Below are 27,577 nucleotides of genomic sequence, written 5' to 3'. Positions count from 1 at the left end.
GAAAGATAGATAGATAGATTTATTAAGCTTGAAATAAGGCAAATTGCTTTGAAGAAAAATATAGAAGTTAATCTAAGCAATTTAAATATTCAGTATATTTTACATTATATGAACTTTATGCATAAGAGAAGTCCGACGACAAAATTAACTGTCTGCCAAGCGGTAAGGCACGATTTATTATAAAAGATCTAAAAAACAAGCAGGACTTACCACACTAATGTGTCGCCCATACTCCAAACTTAAAGCAAAAACATACATCTATATATGTATGATGTATATATACAAAGATAAATAGATAAAGAAGAAAATACACAAATGTAGCACAAAACAAATAAATAAGGAAACATAATGAACTGGGGAATTAAAACAGGTTAGTTGTCATATGCATTCTTACCAAGCAATATTTTATTTTAAGTATGAATAATATTTGAGTTTGAGGATGTAGAAATAATAAAAACAAAAAAAAAACATAAACTAAACAAATTATAAATCATATTGTATGATCGATACAATCAGCAAAGTGAAAACAGCGCATAACAATAATATACAGAACAAATACTTCATCACATAAACAGTGTTTTACATGAATTAAAATACCACATAAAAGAGTGTCGAGTAAAAATATAAATAAGACTTTGCACTCAAGGTTGAAACAAAACATTTAAAAAAGAACATCCAGAGATTGGAATCGAGCCCCCCACACACTTTCACACCCATTATAAATAATGCAATTCAGCTGTGATACTGCGATAACCAGAACAAAGTATCGCCGATATGCATTGTGAACAACAATTTTACATAAAGCGCTTTAGACCTTTTATGGCAGCCACACTTTTGTGTTACTTTACAAGGGTTATTCCATCCACATGTCAGCTATATATCACACAGGTATTGGTGAGCCATTACAGTTTCAGTTTGAACCAGTATGTAAACAGTACATGTTTATTTTACAAGTTATACAGGCAAAATACATCAATAACTCCGTCGTTTTTTTCTCTCTTTTGCCTTTATTCACTTTGCGTCGTTATGATTAGTATAAATATATTCATCTGAATCGAAGATATGCTGTACAAATATACAATATATTATAAATCTATAACTATTCTGTAAAATATATGCTTGTACCTCATAAATGAATAAAAGGTGACAGAAAGCAAAAGGTGGAAATCTGATTCCGTGTTTTGACTGTGTTTGGACCAATTTTATCGGTAAATAATTAGTTCTTTGTTTCAGAGTAGTTTATAATCATTATTTGCTAAAATGAAAACTAAAAGAGTGGTGGTGGAAAATTATAAAGGCTAATTATAACAGTCATTTTCTTACCAGACCAAATCACACTCGAGGCATGCGCGCCTTGAGTGACCCTAGTTGACAACAACTTGAGCCGAATACAACATCCCAGATCAACTTCTGTAATAAACTAGTTATGACAGTTCGAACAGTTACTGTTATGGCAAAATGATCATGAATTGTCATTTTGGTACTTAACTGTTGTGTTTAATCAAGACTGTAAATTATATCACATAAGAATATGTAGGTCGACACTCATTGTAATGTTGTTGTTTGTTTTTTTTTTTGCAATACTTCAAGCATTTGTCTTCATACAGCATTATAGTGTTCGTGTTTTTATGCTGATTATAGACAACCTTAAAGAGAAGAAACGAACTTTCAGTGATAAATAAATTAAAATTTTGTCACTTCTGTCGCATCATTTTATGGCATCATTGTTCGACAAGTGCAACAAGACATGGTAAAAGCTATTGTCCACCTCTTTAACAGAATTTATATTGTAATAAATACAATTAACACAATTGTATACATGAATATAATAACACAAGTCTGACAATACAATACATATAACTTCATGTTGTATTGCTTTGTTATTATTTGATAATTCGACATATTTCTTCTTTGTTAATGTAAAAAGTCAGAAGGCAGAATGTCAGCCTTAAGACGGTGATTTTAGAATTGCTTTTGCAAAAGCGGCTTTTACTCTTTCAAAATGTATCACTGTGGCTTCTATTGATCCTTTTCTTGAATGCTTTTTTCATACTATAAAGTTTTGACTTCGCTTTACCGTCTGTTGGTGATACGTTCCCAGAATTTAAATTTTTTATATACTCCCTCTTTAACTGACACAATATTTCATCCATGACCTCGAATACACCTTGACTGCCGTCTGCTACAGATATTTCAAATTTTTGACAATCGAAGCGTTCTCCAGTTTCATTGCACTCATCGTCTGCTATTTCCCTCGCTGACATAAGATCAGACTTGTTTGCAACTAGCACAAGCGGACATTCACGACCTTTGTTCTTCTCTATAGCGTCTTTGACACTGTCTAAATAGGTCAAACTGGACTTCTCTGTTAAAGAGTATAAAAGTATAAATCCATCGCCCCATTTGATGTGTTTCTCTAGATTCTCTCTGGATGGCTAAAATAAAAATAATGTTAAAACTTACTTTCTTTGTCTTGGTTCTGATAATCGTATCTTATAAATACGATATGTACTTTCATGATAAGAAAATTCAAAATGATGGTTTATGTATGTTGCATTTAAGTTATGATATTCATTGAGATTTTCGTTTTAACTATATTTTCATTTTTGCATAATAAGTTAATACTGATTTAACACGCGACTGTTTTAAGCATCCTTCTGTCCAAAAAAGGTAAGAACATTTCACGGAACCTGTACCAAGTGTACTGCATCTATTACAAATTATAACTAGTCCCTGTGAATTGCGCTTTGGGGAGACTGTGTTTTTGGAACGTGGCGTTACCCGTTGGATATTCAGCCATTTTTCTTTTACCTGCGATGTTGTGTTGAGAATTTAATGTTTACTGTTCACAACTGTCGTGCTCTCATCTGTCCGTAAGAAAATAGTCTCAGTACGACTAAACTCGGATACTGCAAGAAAATCTTTAGTGTTACATTCTAAATGAAGCTTTAAGAATTCAGACATATATAATATGTCAACATGACTTATATTAAAAACCGAATCAGAAATCCCAGGTGTTAAATTTTCCACGTGCGAAATGGCAGCAAGACGAAACTGGAAAGCTACACTGAGAATCTCCAGTGAAACGTTGTTTATAGGTATACAGCATATTAAGTATCAAAAAACTTACCTGCGATGCTGTATCAAGAATCTCAAGTGCCACTTTGTCCGGTTCTGCCGGTAGTTTTGGGGTACTAGCCTAAGTTTACAACATCAAGCAAATATACCTGAGATTGTCGAGTGTTGTCATCACTTTATCTCTATAAGACTTACACAGGCCGTTAAGAGCTAGCAAAGTGTATTGTCGCCACGGGCCGTCAGCCCACTTATCTTTGTTTACGAATAACCAAGTGGTTTTGGTCACTCTGTGCTGTCGTCAGTTCATCTCTTCAAAACTTACCTGTGATGCTGTATCGAGAATCTCAAGTGTGACCTCGTCTCTTGCTGTCTGCAGTTTGTGGGTATATAACATCTCTGCAAGAAAGAAGTAGAGAAATAATTGCCTGCAATAATATCATATGATAATGGATAACTTTACAAGTTAAACTGAGTCACATTCTTTAATTACGTTGGGAAATGTTCCCGGCGTCATTAAAATGAGCCTTTAGCCCTTTTGTACTCTGCACGCCGGCTAATTTCTAACTTCAGCATCAAAATAGTTCTGAAAATAAAATGATTTGTCGAAAATGAGACTTACTGTTTTAGCATTAGCAAAATGCACGTAAGAATTCATTTTTGTCCGAGTTCGAATCATGGTCATGTTACTGTTTTATGCTTGTTACAACTGACTGGTTCAATAGTTTCGATGAGATTAACATCGTTTATTTTATTTGTGATATTTCATATTCAGACGTTTGTACAATAAATAAACTTGATCAGAGTTCTATATCAATGGTACAGCATGTTTTAACTCATGAACAATCAATATATCATCTTATATATAGATCTAAATAATTTCTGTGCCAGAAATAAACACGAGACAAGCTTCAGTTAGCCCACCATACTAACAACAGCACAACGACTCGAACTGTAGCACACTTCGAATGCCATATCCACCGCGTTTACGATTAACCGCAAGATTATTCGCAAGGTGCAAATGAGACGGTATGTCATTTTATTCTAATAATTCTATTTTCCTGGCAACATCGAAAATGTTTGTTTGTTTTTACAGAAAATCTAGAAATGAACAGTGGCATTTGATTCTTGTTTTCATTTTTACATCGGACAATTCAAAAAGCATATTTTAGTTTTTAGTTATGGATTTTCATATTTGCAACGTATCGCGCCCCTGACTTTTAAACTTAAATACAATGGCAGCCATATATTTCATACTTGATTGCCTATAATAAAAGTGTTTTTTTTTTCTTACGAAAGTTCATTTGAAAATCTGAAGTAACAAAAGAGGATGTTGGGTTTTCAGTCACACCGGCACTGTGTAGGTCATATCGTGACCTTTTTCAGCTTTAATTGCGAAGGAGGAGCAAGTGATTCGAAGTCAGTGACCTTAAACACACTGCCCCTGTCTCAAGGACGTAGCGCCCATTACGCACAGTACGCACGTGCGTAATGTAAAATTTTCCAGGTATGTTTAAAAGTTCCCGGGAGCCTTATAGCGGGTAAAATGTTCGAAATATTGACTTTTTAAGTGTCCGAAGTCCCCTTGAATTATATGCCACTAAATGCGTCAGAATGTACCCTTTTGTTATCTTAGTCTCCAGAATTTCCCGGGGGAGGCCACTGAACAAAATTTCAAAGCTACAGTTCAAAGAGCTTAGTACGTTTCTTCCTCTCCAAAGCAACCACATAAGTCATCACACGGTTCATGCTTGTATTTCATTTCTAAATACTGAAAACATTTATTTTACAGTTTTACAAGCAGTATTATTTCCTAGAGACCTAATATTTACATTTGCCCTATGCTTTCTATTGAAAATTGTGACGGTCATTTCGTATGAACAGCAAAAGGAAAGGCGCGAAAATTACGTCGCCGTTGCTTAGTATTAACCGACTGCTGTTTTGACAACGTCCGCGTATAGTCAGAGAGAACATTCCTTAGATGACGTTGTAGTTGTCCCGTCTGGTGGACAGAATGGCCGGGGAGCTGATTTCAATGTTAAATTCCCACAAAATGTGTGCAATCTGTAATATTATCTTATTTACAAATGGAAAGGAAATATAATGTAAATATAAGAAATGAAACTATGTTTTTCGTTGTTCATGCGAAACGATCAACAGAATAGGATCGGCAAATTAAACATGGATCGCTAGCGCGATTCATGAATTTGCCGATCCTATTCTGTCGTTCATTTCGCATTAACACAGAAAAAAATATTTCATTTCTTAATTATCTTTTTTTTTACCTTCTATTTCACTAGCCTTGTCATATTATCAAGAGGGTAAATATTTCATTTTTATACTAGCTTTCTACTACCGTAGGATTTTAAGCGTTATTTTCATCTATCCACTTCATTCCCGTTCCTACTATTCATGTTTTAACCTGACCTAATTAGCAAAAACAATTGCTCCTAATTCTGTTCTCATTTAGACAGTTATAAACATTTGTTCATAAAAAGAATTGCAGTAACCTGTATATTAAATATTACTGAAATATTGATTGCTTGGTTTTTGGTAGATGTGTAATATTCATGATAACAATGGGCCATAAAATATCTCCCCGTCTGAACTGATTTTAATAAGCGTATATTACAGCAATATTTCTGTTATGTTGCTCCGAAGTATATGTAGGAAAGAACACATTGCTTACGAAAACACCATATCTTATAGAACCCGTGTCTCATTTTTAAAGCAAGAAACCTTCAATAACTTCACAGAGAGAAGGAACACTGATATGTCTATTTTATAAGAAAATACGTATACGTCCGTAAAAGAAAACATATACTAATGGTAGCAATGAATTTTAATTATCTATCCGCTTAAAGTTTCACATAAACGAAATCGGTAGAAGTTGTTTACACGCAAGCATTTAGTCTGATCACCGACATAATATTTTTTGTTAAATTAAATCATTTCTGTTACATATTCTGATCTCGTTTGTCTTTGCACTGATTTGGCTTTGATCTGAAGAGAAGTGGGGCATAATTATCTAAAATTCTGATATCATTAAGATTTATCTCCTATGTAATAAACATACGGTCTGAGTACAGACTAACCTGCATTGCTCAATGAAAATGCTGTTCAAAGCTATGTCTGATGGCACTAATTACCTGGAAAACACTTGCACAATGACGTAAAACTGAAGATTGGATTATGAAGATAAATATAGAAATACAGATAAAAACATGAATCATTTTCTATTTAAAGAGATGTATGTGGTTATGAAAAGGAAATCTTTTTGTCCGCATTGCTCGTACCATAATGTATGGGCGCTAAACGCATTGTTTTGTTGTACCGTAAGGGTCTTCGCTAATTTCATAGAATATATACAGTTGTATGGGTAGAAGAAAAACTGAAGTTATTCATGTTGCTAACAATTACTCCAAGAGTGTTACCCTAAATTTCGAACAGTTGGGGAAAAAAAATAAAGAAATATACTGAAATACTAAAGATACTGTCACAATCACTAAATGTTAACTGAATAAAGATCCTTTGCTTAATTATAGATGGAAATATACAAAAACCATTTCAGTCGGCAAAAATCCTGTAAAGTTGTCTGTAAGGTTGTTTGTGCAACAATTTTCAAAAGCCACCATGTTTCATTTCAACTACAAACAAAATCAACAAAATTCAACATTTGTTTTTCAATTTGTTCCGATATATCTTATTTATTTATGTTAATGTTTAAATTTATTTGTAAGTGCTTCTGTTTTATTCTATGTATTTACGTTAATATTTTATTCTTTCTATTTATGTTCTATCTTATTTAATTATGTTTGCGTTTTAATCTTATTATTTGTATTTTTGTTTTATTCTATTTATTTTTGTTTATATTTTATTTTATGTATGACGTGCATTGCTCTTGAATGGTATGGATATATTTAATATTTCAATTTATAGTTTTACATTCCGACTATTTGTTTTTTTAATTCGAGCGGCCAGTATTTTCTTTGATCATTTTAGAAAAATATATTCGCGCCTTTATATATTGTCATACTCGCTTCATTCACAAAAAGTAAATTTTGCCTAAGTGTGAGACTGAATAGTGATAATCCCCAGAATAAAGTCCATTTTCCAAGGTTACTGGCTGTCACAGAATAAAAGTATTCTTTCCCTTATGGTAATTATACATGATTTGTATGAAAAATGATAAATGCAAGTATCTAGTTGAAATTGACAGTGAAATACATTATGTCAAGACAATGTGTAAAATGTTTTAACATTTTATTGAATGGATGTAGCAGTATGCAAAATATTAGATGTATTCAGTTTAGACCACACTAGTCTCTACAGTGTAAGGTAATTGTTTATCTATGTTTTATCAAAACTATACTGAAAATAGATTGACTAAATAACGTTGCAGATGAAGTTGTGAAAATACATTAAGCAAGGGAGGACCGTATCTGTTTTACCACAGTATTATCAGAATAATTGTCACGATACTCATGTGGGAAGAAAAGGTCACTATGTATTGGTGGTTCTTTTTAGCGTTATCTCTATTTTAACGTACCATTTTGTACAAAATGACACAAATGGTTCTAACCCCCATTTGCAAAAAAAAAACGTGTTTAGTTTAACTGGTGCAATATTTTATTGTAACATGCATTAAAATGTCTCTTGTTGTTGAATATATAAAACATATCCTTCCTTCGGTTATAGTAGCTTTAATTTGGTTGCGTATTATGTGTCCAGTGCCCCAAGTGATTCTACTTTTACTCGTTTTTGTTTAAGAAAAAACATTACTATTTCTGAATTATTCAATCAATCGATAAAAACGCTACAAAAACGGGTATAGATTAATTTGAAGGCAAGCATTAAGTCCAAACAGACCGGATATGAACGGATATGTCGACGACAGTTTATTATGCAGTTTCTACAAGGTAACAAGTTCTGAAAAAGTAGCTGTATCAGTTACAAATAAATATAAAATAAAGATAAAATAGTAGCTTACGAAATGAATACAGAAAAAACATTCTCATGGATAGCTCCAGAAAAAAGAGCAGCGTTGAAACTTATCTTTACAGAAATTCTGAAACCCGCCCGCTTAGCTCAATAGGAAGACCGCAGATATACGGATTACGGGGTCGTATTGGCGAGGTGTATTTTCTCCGTGATATTTTGATAAAGGACATTGTGTCAGAAATCATTCGCTCTCAAACTCTGATTCTTGTGGGGAAGTTGGCAGTTACTTGCGGAGAACAGGGTTGTACTGGTACAGTCTCCAGGAATACTAGTGAGTTTAACGGCGTTAAACCCAAAGCAAATAAAACAAACAAAATATAAATTCTGAAATCATTTTATTACGTAAACTTAAGATAATTACTATTACATGTTTTATATATATATATTTAAAAGATACGATATATTGATAAAATATCTCTTAAATGCTTGCTTACATGAATAAAATAATTTTGGCGTGGGAAAGAAGATATCTTCTGGTACAGTATAAACTATTTACATACTAAACGTTTTCACCAATTTGAAAGTAATATGATAAAATTCTTTGCTATCTCTCGCTTTGCCTAGACAATACTTTATTACTCCTGCCAGACATTTTGCAACTGTCTGGCTATTGTATGGCTCAAATAATACATACATCAGTAAGCTTTCAGATTATATTGTGATTATCACCAATTAGCGCCCTGCTGGAACAATAAACGTCAAAATTGTCAAAATTTTATCAGTAAATAATGTTTCATTTTTGTCTGCCAAAATCAGGTATTTGTGAAAATTAAAGAAACATTCTCTAATCTCAGAAGTCTACTAAAAAGCATCTTTTAACCTGCAACTCATTCTTCCTAGTTTGACGGATCTAAAAAAAAAGACTACCAGTTTGCTTAGAGAGTGTCTGATATACATTGACTCTTTGATGATTTATCTTCTTTACATTCTACTTGTCTCTTGGACATCGTGGTCCTATGATTGAGGTCACTTGTCCCTCATCGTTGCGGGTTTGACATCTTGCTTGGGTGTAGATGGAATTCTTTATGTCGTGGCTTACGGAAGGTCGTGGGCTCTACCAAGGTGCCCGCCGATGCCTAGAACATTGCCTGTACGGGTACTTTGATTCTTCCGCCACTATTAAAAAGTGCAATGCTCGTCATTTGACCTCCAGTCGGGAAGATTTTAAATCCAACAAAATAAATAAATGAATTACTGTACAGAAAACATTTACTTGTCTTAACCAGTCCTATATTTCAAACCTTTGTTTTATTCCATTCCTTAAAACCCATGTAAACATATACTTCGGAATTTACCAGAATCCACAATAATTTCTCTCCTGCTAATCATATTAATCTAGTATACTTAAAGTATGAATTTTGCAATAAGAAAGTAGTGATTTTCCAGTTATACAGCAACAATAACTGCGCACATGAAAACGAAGTGCGGTAATCTTCATAAGAAATCGGAAATATAACTGAAGGCTCGATCTTCTTGGTTCTGAAATTTAGGTTAAGTTTTTTATAAAACAATGGGCCATGAAAAAGCGTCTTGTCTTACTTTTAGGGTTGTCTTTGCATTCAGACTAATCTGTTAAAACACTGATTCATGCACATAAGTCAAACAAACAAGGACTTATCAAAAGAAAACAACGATTTTTTTTGCTTACGAAACCACCACTACTTATAAAGTCAGTCTCATTATTGAATCATGCAATTTTTACAAGAAGCACATTTTGTATTTCTATTTAAAAAGAAGCTATTTTCGTGAATGAGATTAAAAATTCTTGAGGTGTAAATTTTTTCTGATATATATATACTTGAGAATGAAAAGACTCGGCACAAGACTCGGAAGTCTATAAATCAAATAATTAAAATTACTTCGCATGCCTTTCCAACAGTATTCAATTATATGGGCCATTGTAAGGCATGTGAAGTCCTTTTATTTATTTCATATGAATAAGGTTAACAGAAACGGAATCGATACAGGTAGGTATGTTGCACACGTGTATAGACCTTTTACATAATTATTTTTATTAACCCTAAATACCTGGAAAACACACACACAATTACGTAAAACCTCAGTTTGAATGAAAAAAGTCAAATATAGAAATACAGATATAAATGAGGCATTTTCTAGATATTGTATACTCTTTTGAAAATGTAACAGTTTCTAAATGTTTACTCTTTTATAACATAACAATATCATGCAATGCTTTGCTGAGGCAGTAGCTTACTTCGATGCTATATCCTTTCCGCAGCCTTAACGTACTAAAACGTATTAGCGTCTGATGGCCCTTTCACGCTTCCGTAGAAACAACATTTATTACACGAAACTTATTTTGAAAATATTTCCGAAATGTCTAGGTCTGCAGCTCTCAAATACGGTTATATCTTACATCTGAGTCTTATACTGACACTCTCAGACAACATCAAAAATGACATTTTGAGCGATTTGATGAAGTTCCAAAATTATCGATGTACCCTTGGTCCGTTACGGACCCCTGTGGGATTTCTGTTTATCCAGAGCTCAACTATTTTTTCATAGATTAAAAGCTGACATGCTGTACTAAAGCCCAGGTAATTTCAATTCGTAATAAAGTGCTGAAAATTGGCTCCCCAATAGCAAAAAATAAAAAAGAAGTCCACGCGCATACATTTAGACGGGGTGACCCCTGCGCGTGACCCCTGACTATCTACGAATCAAAATGCGGCTTTCGTTTTCAAGTTTAGCATTTCTACTTTCATTTTATTTACTTCCGGAAATAGCTGAAGGTCGAGTGACATCATTTTCTGTGTTGTCAAAAATATACATGTGCCTGGCGAGATTGCATAAATATGTGCTGGCCGTCCTAAGGTTATTACAGAAATCATTTTTTCATCTAAAAATCAGTGCCTTTTCGACATTTTTAACACGTCTGTATGAAAACTGACGTTTGAGACAAAAATGGCTAAACTAAAATGCATTTTAGGAAATCTGTATATCCTTTCCGCAGCCTTAACGTACTAAAACGTATTAGCATCTGATGGCCCTTTCACGCTTCCGTAGAAACAACATTTATTACACGAAACTTATTTTGAAAATATTTCCGAAATGTCTAGGTCTGCAGCTCTCAAATACGGTTATATCTTACATCTGAGTCATATACTGACACTCTCAGACAACATCAAAAATGATATTTTGAGCGATTTGATGAAGTTTCAAAATTATCGATGTACCCTTGGTCCGTTACGGACCCCTGTGGGATTTCTGTTTATCCAGAGCTCAACTATTTTTTCATAGATTAAAAGCTGACATGCTGTACTAAAGCCCAGGTAATTTCAATTCGTAATAAAATGCTGAAAATTGGCTCCCCAATAGCAAAAAAAAAAAAAAAAAAAAAAAAAAAAAAGAAGTCCACGCGCATACATTTAGACGGGGTGACCCCTGCGAGTGACCCCTGACTATCTACGATTCAAAATGCGGCTTTCGTTTTCAAGTTTAGCATTTCTACTTTCATTTTATTTACTTCCGGAAATAGCTGAAGGTCGAGTGACCTCATTTTCTGTGTTGTCAAAAATATACATGTGCCTGGCGAGATTGCATAAATATGTGCTGGCCGTCCTAAGGATATTAGAATTAAAGGCGAGTTTTAGCGAGACTTCTAACTTTTCGTCATGAGCTTAATAACGTAATAGTACCAGCCACTGTACATGTGGTTCATTTACTATATATCTTAGACGTTGAAGAGAGATTTTTTTCTGTCAATATGATCAATTTAAAGCACCATGCTTGAAATTTCCGCTCGTAAACTGAGTTTCCACCATGACGTTTTAAAAGTGAATAATCACAATATAATGTTACGGTATTGTTTAATTATATGTAGCGTAACGTTATGTATTGTTTTTAACATCAAAGGTATGCTAGACCTTGAATTCGTGTTTGAAAATATGAGGCATAACTATACATAGTTTATATAAATAGGAAGTTAATAGCTAAATGTGTAAAAGCAGTATTATGAATCATGTTTAATACACACTTAATGCATACTAGCTACAGTATATAGCTGAACACAGCATAAATGTGTACTTCCAGTAAAATGACTTTCCAAGTTTTTTTAACAAACGACTTTATTATACTTTTAGTACAAAATTTTCAGTCTGAACCCCCCCCCCCCCCCCCCCCCCCCCCCCCCCCCAACCACCCCGAATTCAATGTGTTTTCAGTTATACAGCAACACATATGCGCATCCTAAAACGAATAGCGGTTATTTTTATAACAAATCTGGAATATAACTTTACTTGGAGCTCAGTCTTCTTGGGTCTGAAAATTGTGTTATATTTATTACTTAGTAGATAACAAAGAGACATAAAACATCATCCTGTCTGATTTTATTTTGGTAAACAAAAATACGAGCAATATTCCAAACAAACCTCTTGTTGGGTTAGGTTGACTGAAAGTTATTATGGGTCTGTTAACGGTTAGGTCAATATTTGAAAAGAAGAAATGCAAACAACTCCAAACAGCAGAAAGAGCGAGTTGTTTGACATGGAAATCGAACAACGTTTAAAGCATCTATATTTCTTTACAAAACGATTGTCAATTTACTGATACATGCATTGAATTTCCGGAAAAGGTTGCATAAAACGGCAACTTTTTCGAACAGTTAAAACACCATTTTCAAAGAAATGTTTCATACCCTCGTTTAAATGCATTTGCAATAATGTCCGAGAGCTGTAATTACACACAACTACGTTCAACGTAGTTTCCAGTAATTGTTTCTTTTTATTCCGTAACAAATGGCAACAAGTTTTAAAAGAGGACAACTTTTTAAGAATATTTTAAATATCAAGTCGTACGGGACAGTACGGTGCGCGTGTACTAGAAGGCAGAATGATGGAAGAGATATTGCTCATTACAAAATATTTCTGCTGCATAGTGATACACTACTAAACCTTAAAACATTGAATCCTACGACAAAACCGAGGATATACTTTAAAGAAAAACATCAAATTTTAAGTTTGCTAACAAATAACCTCCATTCAGCACGAACAATAAGCATTTACTACATATTGTATCCTTGATAAGACCTGTTAAAACATAGATCTGAATTAACCTTTGGGCCACAACTGAAATACAGCAGTTTGATACTTTTTCATACAATTACGAAAGTTTATAAAATCTATGTAAATTATAATTTGTTGTAGTATTTTTAAAGCGTTTTTATATTTAGTTTTTAATGTTATTTAATCACAAAGTCAGGATAAGCTGTCGATTAAAGTGTAAAAAGTATTCTCAATGTGGCCATTTGTGTGGCTGAAGCTTTACAGAAATGAAATCAGTACTATTGGGTAGGTTGCACACGTGCGTTACGAGTTGTAAGCCTTGTTCCTTCGTATGATTTAGGTCCTAATTACCTGGAAAACACTAACACAATAACGTAAAAAAAACTTCAATTTAGAAAAAGAAGATAAATATAGAAATACAGATGATATATTGAGTCATTTTCCATAGTTAGATTTTTAGGTGGATACAGAAATGTACACCATTTGTCTGCCTTGTTTGTTGTTTAGTGTTTATGCGAAGTCCACGATTTATGTTATGTATGTTTGTTACGTCATAATGCATCAACTTGATACTTTTAACGAATCTATAGAACATTCCGCCAATGATATCTTTCTATAACAGTATCTGGAATTCAGGTATTTGGTTATGGTTGTGTTTATGTGCTTTTTGCTTATGGCAACTCTACGTTTACTGGCATTATTCTTTCTTAGTCACTTATGAGGATGAGAATACGAATAAAATTTGATTTTCAATTAATGTAAAGAGTAACATAATGCTGTTCAAAAAGAAAGCTTTATCGACGACAGCTTCATACACACAGACTGTAATATAGATAGTTCTAACAAGAATCCGTTTGGTAAGTAAACTAAATCTATAAGCAGGATATAATTATTTTTTTTCAAATATTAGTTATTTCAATAAATATATTCTAAGAAATATGTCTGGAAGGTAGATGAGCTTGAAATAGAATGTTCAAAGTCATTTTACTACTGAAACCATTTTACGATGTAAATTACTGAGAATTGATGTTCCATGTTTCCTAGTTTATAAGTTACGATGTGATGTATTGAAAATTCTCAAAAGCGTGTTTACATGAACAAAATAATTTTAACTGGGAAACCGATCGCAGTAAAGATATCTTCTATATGATACAGTATAAACGATCTCTTCGCCTATCGTTTTAATCGAAGTAATACATATAATTCTTTCATATCTGCCAGACATTTGGCAACTGTCTGGCTATTGTACGGCTCTAATAATGCATACTTCATTAACCTTTCAGATTATATTGCGATAATCACCACTTAACGCTCTTTTGGAGCAATAAATGTCAAAAAAAGTCAATTTTATTTCTATCAATGAAGTATTGTTTTGCTTTTGTCTGTCAAAAATCAGGCATCTGTTAAACTATAAGTTACACTCCCTGATCGCAGAAGATCTAGACTGCTTAAATGCATCTTCAAGTTTTTACATGCAACTCATTCTTCCTAGTTTGAGTAATTTGAAAGAAACTTCTTCCATTTTGCTTTCAGTAGAGAACGTCAGTAATGGATTGGCTCCTTGATGAAGTTTTCTTGGCTGCAGTGCTCTGAATGTAAAATTTAGATTAAGGTATGACCATCAGATGGAACATAAATATATATCGCTGTATTTTTCTCATACCCATGATTTTTATCGGATTATACGAATTTTATAAACTGTCGTCGGATTTGATGGCGTAAATTTTATAAGCTCTTAATAAATATGTTTCTGTTCTCTTTCCATACTATGCATGCTAATTATCAGCAGCAAGATTTAATTTATGCCTTTGAATTTTTGAAAATTAAAGATGATATTTAGCATTTGGGGTATTCAACTATCAAGATTTACAGATAGCAATGTCAAATGCAATTCGAAGCTTAAAGTACTTCTAAAAGTATTTCTAAAAGGATAAAATACTTTGAAGTTTGTATTTACCACATTACTTAATTTACATAGAATTGTCATAGATCATTTGGATAAGACAAGTATGTTTGTTCCTCTCAACAGAAACTTAAACTTCGTTTTATCTTTCGTTATACGGTGCTGACAAATATGGACAGTGGAACCATTCTAGATATCGAACGGTACATTTTTTTAGATTTTATAGTATTTAGTTTGTGAATATTACAAATGTGTGTGTATTTTCGATAAGCGATTGTCCTACTAACGCCTTATCATGCAGTTTTACATTCTACTGGTTTCGGGGCTACCGTTGCCAAGTGATAATGGTCGCATGCCCGTGTTCAATGTAGTTCCAAAACCTCGAATTCAAATGGCTAACAAAAGTTAGTTCTGTCCAGGTGCCCGTCTATTCTTAAAACAATGCATGTAGGGACACCTGGGTCTTCTTTCACAATTCACAGCTGAAAAAGTTGCCATATGACGGAGTCGGGGAGATTCCTAAACCAACAAAATAAATTTAAAAAAAAATATATATATATATTTTACTGGTCTTAATCTATCATATATTTCCACGGCATATGCCATTACTCTATCTAAGACCTGCGTCGCCACATCCGACGATATGACATTATTTTGGTCTATCTACATCGTTTTCTTCCCAGCTAACCATATCAATTAATTATAATTTTAGTTTGAATTTTTCAGTCAGGAACAAGTCTCCCGAATTTAGTGTGCTTTCAGTTATACAACAACAGAAGTGCGCACCCGAAAACAAACTGCGGTTATCTTCATAATAAATTTACTTAAATCTTGATTTTCTTGGTTTTGAAAATTATGTTATATTTATTAGATAACAATGAGCAATAAAACACCGTCCTGTCTAATTTTATTTTGATAAACAAAATAAAATACAATATTCTGTAACATAACAAATGAAAACAATGCAAGCAGCACCAAAGCGCAGACAATGAGTTGTTTTACATGGCAATTGAACAACGTATATATCATGTATATTACTCTACAAAAGTCAATTTACTGATACATGCACTGAATTCCGGAAAAGGACTAAATAAATTGGCAACACTTTCCAACATTTCAGCGCCGTTTAAAATGTTATGTCTTCGTTTTGATGCATTCGCAATAATGTTCGAATGCTGAAATTCACACACCTCGGTCTAACGAATTTTCTAGCATTTTTTGTTTTATTTTTATTTCTTTACAAATAACATTTTTTTAAACGGAGGAATACTTTTTAAGAATATTTCAAGTATCAAGTCGCAGGGGACAGCACGGTAAGCATATATTAGACAGGTATATTTCTGGTAAAATGTTGGTCGTTTACCAAATACTTCTGCTTTTGAGTGATACACTGCTAAACCTTAAAACACTGAATCATACTTCAGACTAACGTGGACTTGTTAAAGAAAGATAACGATTTTTCAGTTTGCTGACGAATTATCATAACCTGTTAGAAAGTGCAACATGAAAAATAAACTTTTACTCGAAAATATGTCCTTGATAAAATCTAATAAAACAAAGATCTCAATTGACCTTTAGGTCTCAGCTTTAAAGACAGAAATTGGATCTTTTTCATAGTTTTAATACCGTATACAAGCCAATACGTAAGTTTATAAATTTCATGCAAGTTATGAATTTAAATAATATAAAATGGGGCTTTTGTCAATTTTCAAAGTTATTTTACCTTTACTTGATCTTTTGTAACATGTTTACTTAAAACATAAAATCATTCATAAAGTTCTTGTTCAAATTGCGTAACACGATAAGGTAACATAAAGGTGTCATCAAAAACATAATTTTTGAATAGAAAATCCAGTTATGATAAGCTGTGAATTAAAGTTAAAAAAAAGTTATTCAATATGGCAATAAATTATGTGTGCTGAAACTTTCATAAACGAAATCAGTTCAATTTGGTATGTTGCACACGTGCATTGATAATTATAAGCGTTGTTCTTGCATATGTTTTAGTCCTAATTACCTGGAAAACACTAGCACAATTACGCAAAACTTCAGTTTATAATAAGATCAATATAGAAATACAGATAGTAAAATGAATCACTTTCCATAGTTAGAACTTTATGTGGATGCAAAAATGCGAACGATTTGTCTTGCTTTGTACTATGTTTAATGTTTATGCGAAATACACGTTTATTGAAATTATACACGAACTTTGTTTGTTTGTTTGTTTGCGGTTTATTATTTATGCAAAATACACATTGTTTTAAATTAACAATATATGATGTTTATATTATGTATGTGAAGGAAGTTAGTCCGTTAAAAGATAAAAACAGGACAGAAACTAATGGACAAAATATTAAATATTCTTCTTCTAAATGTAAATTAATTTAAAAGATAAAAAATATCATGCAATGTGTTCTATGCTATGAATTTCTATTACTGTTACTGTCATTTAAAGATTAGATGTAAAATAGCTGGTTCCGTTAGGTAAGTAGGTGAGTGTAAGAAAATAGAAAGGCGAGTTTTAGCAAGCGTTCAAAAATTTTGTCACAAGCCTACTAACCTAAAAGTGCCAGCCACAATACATGTGATTCTTCTATTATGTGTTTTAGACGTTTTGGCCAGTATAATCAAATTGAAACAATGCGCTGGAAATTTACATCCATAAACAAAAATGACGTATGACGTTTTAAAGGCGACAAGCAATTTAAAGTTCAAGTATAAACCTATTATCTGTAGCGTAATGGTATGTATTTCTAGAACATTTTTACCAAGAAGTATACTTTAAGGAACAGATCTAGAGCACAACTATACATGTTCATATTTTTTATCGTTTAACATAAAATTGAAAAATTACTGCTTGGAATAAATTAAGCCAGTAGAAAGATACTAATAATTCGTCAAAATGCATAAAAGCTTGTGTATTTTTGTGAGTGATAAAAAGGTAAATCCGAAACTAAACGACTGGCAATGGTTTTGATATGATTTTCCTGATTACATCCAAGGACCTATATACGTCTTTTGACTGCTTTCCTAGATAGACCAACTTTCCCTGTTTATCTCTATCAAAATAGCAGATGAGTCTGAAAGCCAATACAAATAACATAATTTGATATAATTATCTCGATTCCACACAGTGATGTTTAGCAGCGTCTTACGAATTATAATTAGAAGCAGTACCTAAATAAATAAAAAATAAACAAAGTACGGGAGGACGAGTCCTTTTCCATCATAACATCTTTAACACAGTCAGAGTAAGAATCTTTTAATTCAATCTTGTTTGTGCGTTTGCACGAAATTTGTCTGACTTTCCATTTCTTTTTGTCTGTCAATTCCAAATTTCTGTTTGTTCTTTTGAAGTTTAAGACAAATAAAAATTATATATTTTCTTTTTTAGAACGTCCTACTTGCATTGCACGCCTTTGCACTGCACCATTCGACATACTGAATTTAGGATAAGTATGTGGTAACCTATACATATACGCGTTAGAACCGCCGATTCCCTCTTGTAAGGTAACTGAACGTTGAGTTCTCCTTATTTTGAATTGCTTTCCGAAGTGTAAATTATTTGTTACGTCATAATGCATCAACTTGATTCTTTTAACGAATCTATAGAACATTTCGCCAATGATATCTTTCTATATCAACATCTCGAATTCAGGTTTTTGATTGTGTTTATGATTGTGCTTTATGCTTATGACAACTCTACATATACTGACATTATTCTTTCTTAGCCACTTCATAAGAAAGAGAATACAAATAAAGTTTAATTTTTTTCCAACTCATGCAAAGAGTAACAAAATGATGTATGGAAAGAAAGCATTACCGACGACAGCTTCGTACGTACAGACTGTAACAAAGATAGTTCTAACATGAATCCGTTTAGTAAGTAAATTAAATCTATAAGCAGGTTCACAAATTAGTTACTTAAAAAGATATATTCTAAGGAATATGTCTGGAAGGAAGATGATATTCAAAGCCATTTCACAGAACTTCTGAAACCATTTTATATATGAATTACTGCGAATTGCTGTTTTCTAATTTATAAGTTACGATGTATCGATAGGAAATCTCTTAAAAGCGTGTTTACATGAACAAAATAATTATAACTTCGAAAGCGATCGCAGTAAAGATATCTTCTGATACAGTATAAACGATTTGCTCGCCTGTCGTTTTAATCAAAGTAATACATATAATTCTTTCATATCTTTCGCATTACTTCTGCCAGACATTTGACAACTGTCTGGCTATTGTACGGCTCAAATAATGCATACTTCATTAACCTTTCAGATTATATTGAGATAATCATCAATTAACACTCTGCTGGAGCAATTAATGTCAAACATTGCAACATTTTATTTCTATCAATGAAGTATTTTTTTTATTTTGTCTATCAAAATTAGGCATTTATGAGAATAAAAGTTATACTCTCTGATCGCTGAAATACTGTTGAAAAACGGCGTTAAACCCAAAACAAACAAAACACACCGAAGACTGCTTAACTGTATCTTTAAGTTTTTGCATGCAATTCATTCTTCCTAGTCGGTGTAATTTGAAAGAAACGACTTCCATGTTGCTATCACTAAAGAAATGAGCTTCTGAATCCTCGTTTTGGTTCTGGCAGAATTTAAACTGGCTAACAAAAGGTCGGCAGTTCTATCCTTGAAGCAATGCATTTAGGAACACCTGGGTATTCTTTCACAATCAAAAGCTGAAAAAGTTGCCATATGACTGAGTCGGGGGGATACTAAAACAAACAAAACAAATACAAAAATATTAAATAAGCAAATAAATATATTTTAGTGGTTTTAACCTGTTCTATATATCAACGTCATATGCCTTTACTCTATCTAAGACCTGTGTTGCCACATCCGACAAAATCACATTATTTTTGGTCTATTTACATCGTTTTCTTCCCAGCTAACTATATCAATTAAATCTACTTTTAGTTGAATTTTTCAGTCAGAAACAATTCTCCCCAGTTTAATGTACTTTCAGTTATACAACAACAAAAGTGCGCACCCGAAAAAGAATTACGGTTATCTTGGTAATAAATCTGAAATATAAACCTACTTGAAGCTCGATCTTCTTGGTTCCGAAAATTGTGTTATATTTATTAGATAACATTGAGCAATAAAACACCATCCTGTCTGATTTTATTTTGATAAACAAAATAAAGAGCAATATTCTGTAACAAATGTTTTGTTGAGTTTGGCTGTCTGAATATTATAACGAGTCTGTTAACAGTTAGGTTGAAAAAATATCACGCAGCACCAAATCGCAGACAAAAGAGTTGTTTTATATGGCAATTGAACAACTTATAAAACATGAATATCACTACTACGAAACGATTTTCAATTTCTGCATTCCGGAAAAGGACCTCATAAATGGGCCTCACTTGTGAACAGTAGCTCACCATGTTCAAAGAAAAGTTAAATATTTTCGTTTCAGCGCCTTTAAAATGATATAACAGTGCTGAAGTTTAAAACAACTAGGTTTACCGTTGTTTGCAGCAATTGTTATTTCTTATCGTTTTTCAAATGGAAATCATTTCTAAAACGGGATAACATTTTGAAATTATTTTATATGAAGCCGTACGGGACAGTACGAAACGTATTTATCGGACAGTTAGATTGTTGGTAAAGGTGTTGTTTGTTTTCCAAATATCTCTGATTTTTGGTGATACACTGCTAAACCTTAATACTAAATAATGCGTCAGAGTAACGTGCACATACTAAAGAAGGACAACGAATTTTCAGTTTGCTGACGAAGTGTCACCACTTATAAAATCCAGCATGAAAAATAAACTTTTACTAGGTATTGTATCCTTGATAAAACAATCGTCATGATAAAACAAGCCCGCCCGCTTAGCTCAGTAGGTAAGAGCGTTGGTCTACGGATCGCGGGGTCACGAGTTCGATCCTCGGGCGGGGCGTATGTTCTCCGTGACTATTTGATAAACGACATTGTGTCTGAAATCATTAGGCCTCCACCTCTGATAATTCATGTGGGGAAGTTGGCAGTTACTTGCGGAGAACAGGTTTGTACTGGTACAGAACCCAGGAACACTGGTTAGGTTAACTGCCCGCCGTTACATGACTGAAATACTGTTGAAAAACGGCGTTAAACCCAAAACAAAACAAAAAAAATCATGATAAAACAAAGATCTCAATATATTAACCTTTGACCCACAACTAAATTACGGATAATAGAGACTTATTCCTAATTTTAATACTGTATACAAACCAGTACGTAAGTTTAAAAAATTGTTTAAACTATCAATTTAAGTAGTATAAGCGTGTGTTGTTTCTCCATTTTTTAGGTTTTTTCAGGTGTACTAATATTTTGTAACAAACTTACTTCAAACATAAAATCAGTCACGTCACAACGCTCTTATTCATAATGTACTTGCAGTTAATAAGTTGGACTTAACACCTTCAAGGAAACATAAGGTACCCGGTGTCCACAAAAAAAACATATGTTTTTGAATCAAAAACCCTAGTTATGATAAGCTGTCAATTAAAGTGAAAAGAAGTGTTTTTAATCTGGCGATTATTTGTAAATTAAGTGTGCTGAAGCTTTACAGAAATGAGACGAGTACAATTGGGTAGGTTGCGCACGTGCGTTGATCGTTATCGGCTTTGTTCCTGCATAATTTGGCCCTAATTACCTGAAAACACTAACAGTTACGTAAAAACTTCAGTTTAGAATAAGAAGATAAATATAGAAATGCAGATAATAAATGGATAGACTTTTATGTGGATGCAGAAATGCACACGATTTGTCTGCTTGATGAAAGAAAACAACCAGTAAGTCCGAGATTAAATGACTTGCACAGCTTTTGGTATGAATTTCGTGCTTTCACCTTAACATGTTAAGCAATTTACCTATATAAATCTTATGACGTTTTCTGTCTTACATACAAGAACCTTCTCTGTTTATCTCTATCAAAATTGCAGACGAGTCTGAAAGTCAGTAATTATTACATAATTTGATATTATTATCACGTTTCCACATGTGGATGTAAAGCAACGTTTGCTATCCTAGATACACGAATTGTCCATGCTGATCTCTATCAAGATTTACATTATATTTATAATTAAAAGTAGTCCAAAATATGTGGAAAATAAACAAAATACGGGGGGAAAACTCGTTGTGTTGCCATGTAATGTTTGCCAATGACGGATTAAGAATTAAAGCTAATTTTTTTCGAGCAATTGTATGAAAGTTGTCCGTTCCTGCTAATACAATAAATTGCATTTTTGTTAATTGAACACATTTGGTGGATTTGTACGTTTGGCAGTAAAATTCTATTTGTCCAGAACTAAAAGAAATTTGAAAACCCTCATTGCTCCATAAGATTAAAGCGATTTTCAAAACAAACTGGACTTATAATATTTTCCTCTTTTTCTTGTCTGTCATTCCCAATTTTCTGTTTGTTGATTTGCGGTTTTAAACAAATATATTTGCTCCGCAGAGTGTTCGTTTTGCATTGAACGCATTTACACTTCCCAGTTCAACATATTGAATTTAGGGTAAGTATGAGAGTTTCTTTTGCAAGGTAATTGAACGTTAACATGTCCTTATTTTGAATTCGCTGTATTTCTGTAGTGTATTGTTTGTTACGTGTTAATGCATTTAAATGACTGTTGTTGACGGATCTGTAAAACATTCCGCCAAAGATATCTTTCTTTAACTGTACCTCGAATTCAGAAGTTTGGTTGTGATTGTGTTTATACTCTACATTTACTGACACGATTCTTTCATTTGTCAGCTCATTAGCTGAGCAGGATAATACAAATACTGTTTAGTTTTATGTAAACACGTACTTTCAGTTAATGCAAAGAGTAACAAAATGTTGTCCAACAAGAAAAGATATTCGACGACAGATCCGTATGAACAGATTGTAAGATAAATACTTCTAACAAGAATCAGTTTAAAGGCACTTGCCGCAGTGTTTTGTATGAGAGATGAGGCAAACATTTCCCAATAATAGACTTTGGTCGAACTTTGTATATGAACACAGTCAGAAAAATGAGAAAACAGTCATAGGTCACCATGCTTGTTCGTGAGGTATCTGCCCTTAAAACTGGGGTTTTCTTCAAATTTGCATATTCAAGGGCAGATAACTCCTGAACAAGCATGGTGATCTTTGATTGTTTTCATAATTCTGTTTCTAACATAACACTGTGTTCATATACAAAGTTTGAACAAATTTAATCATTGGGAAATTATTTACCCAAAACTTCTGCATGCGTCCTTAAATTTAAAATAAATATATAAACAGGATTTTTTTTGCATAATGGTTTCTTAAGAAAGATATTCTGCGGGATATTTCCGGAAGGAACGGCCACTTGCCTTGAAAATAACATTTAAACTCATCGTACATTTAACAGAACTTCTGAAATCATTTAACGATGTTAGTTACTCTGAATTGCAGTTTCATGTTCTTTAATCTATAAGTTACGATGTATCGATAAGAAATCTCTAAGAAGCGTGTTTATATGAACTTTATAACAACAATCTGGAAAGCGAGATCGCAGTAAGGATATCTTCTGATACACTATAAACGATTTGCTCGCATATCGTTTTGATCAAAGTAATATATATAATTCTTTCATATCTCTCGCTTTTCTTAGGAAATAGTTCTATTATTTCTGCAAATATTTGGCAACTGTCTGACTACTTTACGGCTCAAATAATGCATACATCAGAAACCTTTCAGATTATATTTTGATAATCACCAATTAACACCCTATTGGAACAATAAATGTCAAAATTTCATTTCTATAAATAGAGTACTGTTTTGCTATTGTCTGTCAGAATAAGACATTTATGAGAATTAGATGCAAATTACAAAAAATCCAACATTCTTTCATCGCAAAAGAAGAATTTTATGCATTTATGATAAGGCAATAAAATATATTATGTCCCTTTTGGAGTTCATATTATTATATGCATATCCATGGACTTGCACTGATTTTGAAAATTGTATGACATTTCTTATATCTTTAATTTTAAAAATGTTATTTTTTGTATATAAACAACGGTTGACGCGCGAGCCAGTAAGCGAACATCATGACGTCAACTATGACGTCAAGTAGCTGCATGATGATCGGTTCATTACTACTCGGATAAATAAAGTACAGTGTAATTTTTATCAAAATGTTTCGTAAAAACGAAGAAAAAATCAAGACCTTCTTATATTTAATCGTCTACCATATCTGAGTAATCTAATCACTCGCGATAACGCCATCTTGCTTTATTTCCTGCACATCTGAGCTCGAAAATCCCGATAAATCAGGCGTGAACCATGCGAAAGCTTCAATTATTTAATAAATGTAGAATTCAAACGTTTATTTATCAAATTCAGCCAAAGTTTGACCATTGCATGATATTGCAATTATATATTTATTCTAGTATAACTCTTTAAAAACATCACAAATTTTCTATTGGGGAAACATTATAACTGGGATAGTTATATAAATATAGCCAATCATGGATTGATGTCCGTGTATATAAAAAGTAATTTGTTTATTGGAGATACCTTATTTTATATAATTTTGTCCCTTTTCTCCTGGAAACAACTGTTCTTTGATAATAAAAGTGATAAATAGAAATTAAGAAAAAGAGTTTTGAATAAAAGAAATCTGTAGTCGTTAATTAGACTACACATCAGTCTTACTGTAGTTATATGTAAAAGCATTTTGTGCTCCAGCATACTAACACCTAATTATGTGAAATACTGAAACGATAAATTATTTAGAAAATTATATATAGAGATCATCTTACCTTTGTCTCGATCATAATCTCCGATATATCTCTTTGTAATGTATCGCACAGCAAAAGCTGAAAATATAAAATAAAAAAGTGGAAAACCGCAGGTCGCCCAACACGACATAAATGCAAAATTGTTGCAGGCTCGGTTTGATTGAGCCTGTTCATGGACGGTAGTGGAAATGGAAGCTATCGTGCGCGCCCTCTAGGCACGGGTCTTTAAGTGTTGTTAGTCACATTATCACGCATGATTTCGAAATGTATTAGACAACACGCTCAAATCACAAAGTACTGTAAGATATACTCAAGTTAGAAGCGAGGTACGTTTTTAATGCCACTAATTGTTTAATTGTTTAACACTATCTGACCTTAAAGGTCCATTACTAAAACCCGAACAAGTATTATATGAAAACCAGAGTTTGTAGCTGAGACTTCCTATTTACTGAAAATATAGCCCACTGCATCGGTTCTGACCAAATTGTCATGAATATGTTCAAGAATAACTAACAAATAAACAAAAAATGTTGCCTATGTCAAACCGAAAGTATGCTTTCCGACTGCTTACGAACCCGTCGAGCATCTTCGGACTTTTTCGGAAGAATCCTCCGAAACGAGGCTATAATTTATAAATAGATGCAAAATATATCATATGCCCAAACGATAACGTGATTTTTACAAACTTAACACATGGAATTCAACACTTTTGTAACTCACAAAAACTTCATGAAAATCATTCTTATAATACAGGTAATATACAGCTATACTACAAGTTTTCATAAGGACAATTCAGGCCCTTCCCGAATAAAAGTGTTTTTACAACTTCGTCTGTAAACTTTTTCAGTTAATCTCTTTTCAGTATAATTTTAAGAATATAAATGAGTAACTGTCTTACACTGCAGAAACAAAGTATGATTGAAATTTACCTAAATACACTTACTTATGTACACATGGCTACATTAATTTAACAAGATTTTAGACATTACACACATTGTCTTGGCCTAATATATGTCACTGTTAATTTTAAATTTAAATTTTGTACATCTCATATTTTTCGTGCAAGTCGTGCATAATTACCATCATGGAAATACAGTTATTTTGTTGCGCGTCTTAAATGGATATTCGTTTGAAACAATTTTAAAATCACGTGATCCCGAAGAATTTCCGACCGATTACGGAAAAGCGATAAACACGAAAGTAGGACAAAATGACCCCCAATGTCAGTCTAAGAAAATACAGAAACAATCATTTGTTTCTCTGTACATGTGTTGATTTCAAGTGAATATTGCACGGCTATCGTAATGTTTAGTACTATATTTCAAAATGTGTAGTCTTTTTTTAAGATTTATGTCTATTCATTTGTCTTTATTTTGCACCTTTAAGGTTTGTATTTGTATTCTTTAACATATATGTCCGATTTTATTCAATGCCCTCCGAAAATATAAATAGTTGTGTTCAAAGCTGATATTATGTTGAAACAATAAAATTTAATATCATTACTGATTTTAATTAAAGTTAGTAAATATATCTTTCAACAGAATCATGTCTATATAATGAACACGAAAACTCACACTTGGGTCTTACGTTCATTGCGAAATGGATGTTAAATCTTCTTTTTATATGCACACAAATAATTACAATAAACCTTCGGTATATATATTCACTCACAATGAACATTACTTATTCAAGTTTGATAATTTTGAACATAACTTTCATACAAAAACTGATATAGTTTTCTAAAATATAATCGTTCTGTAAACAATGACATACAATGTATTACTTTTTTATATAATGTTAAACAATATATTTACCAGTTTTTCCCACACCAGAACTTCCTAACAAAACTATTTTTGCACCGGTAAACCGTTTCTGTGACATAATTGCTTTGCCATAAAATTTGTCTGCTAGTATCCACTAGTTATTTCACATATTTCAAATCAGTCTAAAATCAGATTCAAAATTTTTAATTAAATCCAAACGTACGACAAAATATGAAATAACACAACCTTATGTATCGCTGTCATATAGCGTAACCCTTTGCAAAGGCAGAATCCAGAACTTGAACACCGGTCTGGCAGAATTACCTGTTCTATCTAAAAGCATCGGAATGCATTTCATATTTTATATGAAACCAAACGTAATCCCGTAAGCTATGGAGTATTGAGTTTTACGAACACAGAAGTAAAATAAAGCCATGAAAAATTATTTATTATCTTTGCACTATAAATAACAGGAAGTGTTGATTTATTTCTTTAAGCAAATAAGAAAGACGTCAATTTTATATAACACATAGAACTATTAATTTAAGATCCGTTAAATGTTTATTTTCATTGGCAGTAAACACATGGAATGGCGAAATATATCTCGTAATGCGTTATGTCAGGTCAGGTAACCTTTGAGCACAACTGAATAGGTAACAATAAAAAACGGAAACCACAAAATAAATCTTTCCTAAATTTATAGCTTTATCTTTTAGAATCTTTTTACAGATGCTCGCCTGTTCACCACATGTTTTTCTTAGTACTGTGAAATCATTTTTATTCGCGTAGCGTCAAATTTTCGCGTATTTTGCGCTAGGACTGCTACGCGAATTCAAGACCACGCTATTATTATTTTTTGATTATATTTTTCCCTTTCTAAAATTGAAAATGCGCGAATTTAAGCCCGCGCGAAACAGTCCTTCTTCACGTTTGCGCGAAATTTCATGCCAGCGAATTTAAATGATTTCACAGTAAATAATGCTTACAGAGAGTAAGAAAAAAACTGTAATTATCAAACAAGAGATTATACAGAAACATCTCAG

General features: G+C 32.7%; 1 protein-coding gene across 1 annotated transcript; it reads right to left on the bottom strand.

Moving 5' to 3' along the window:
- On the bottom strand, positions 1-27,178 carry LOC123551276 (ras-related and estrogen-regulated growth inhibitor-like). The gene is made up of 4 exons (XM_045340087.2): positions 26,586-27,178; positions 24,793-24,849; positions 3,401-3,474; positions 1-2,435 (listed from the first exon to the last, which is right to left on the bottom strand). Exons 1-4 carry the CDS (start codon positions 26,650-26,652, stop codon positions 1,998-2,000), a joined length of 636 nt encoding a protein of 211 aa, XP_045196022.2. The 5' UTR covers positions 26,653-27,178; the 3' UTR covers positions 1-1,997.
- Positions 27,179-27,577: the final 399 nt, after the last annotated feature.

Source organism: Mercenaria mercenaria, chromosome 4 (assembly GCF_021730395.1).
Source record: "Mercenaria mercenaria strain notata chromosome 4, MADL_Memer_1, whole genome shotgun sequence".
NCBI classification, from domain to species: domain Eukaryota; kingdom Metazoa; phylum Mollusca; class Bivalvia; order Venerida; family Veneridae; genus Mercenaria; species Mercenaria mercenaria.
Note: the sequence above shows the minus strand (reverse complement) of the source record. Positions and strands in the feature narration are given on the sequence as shown.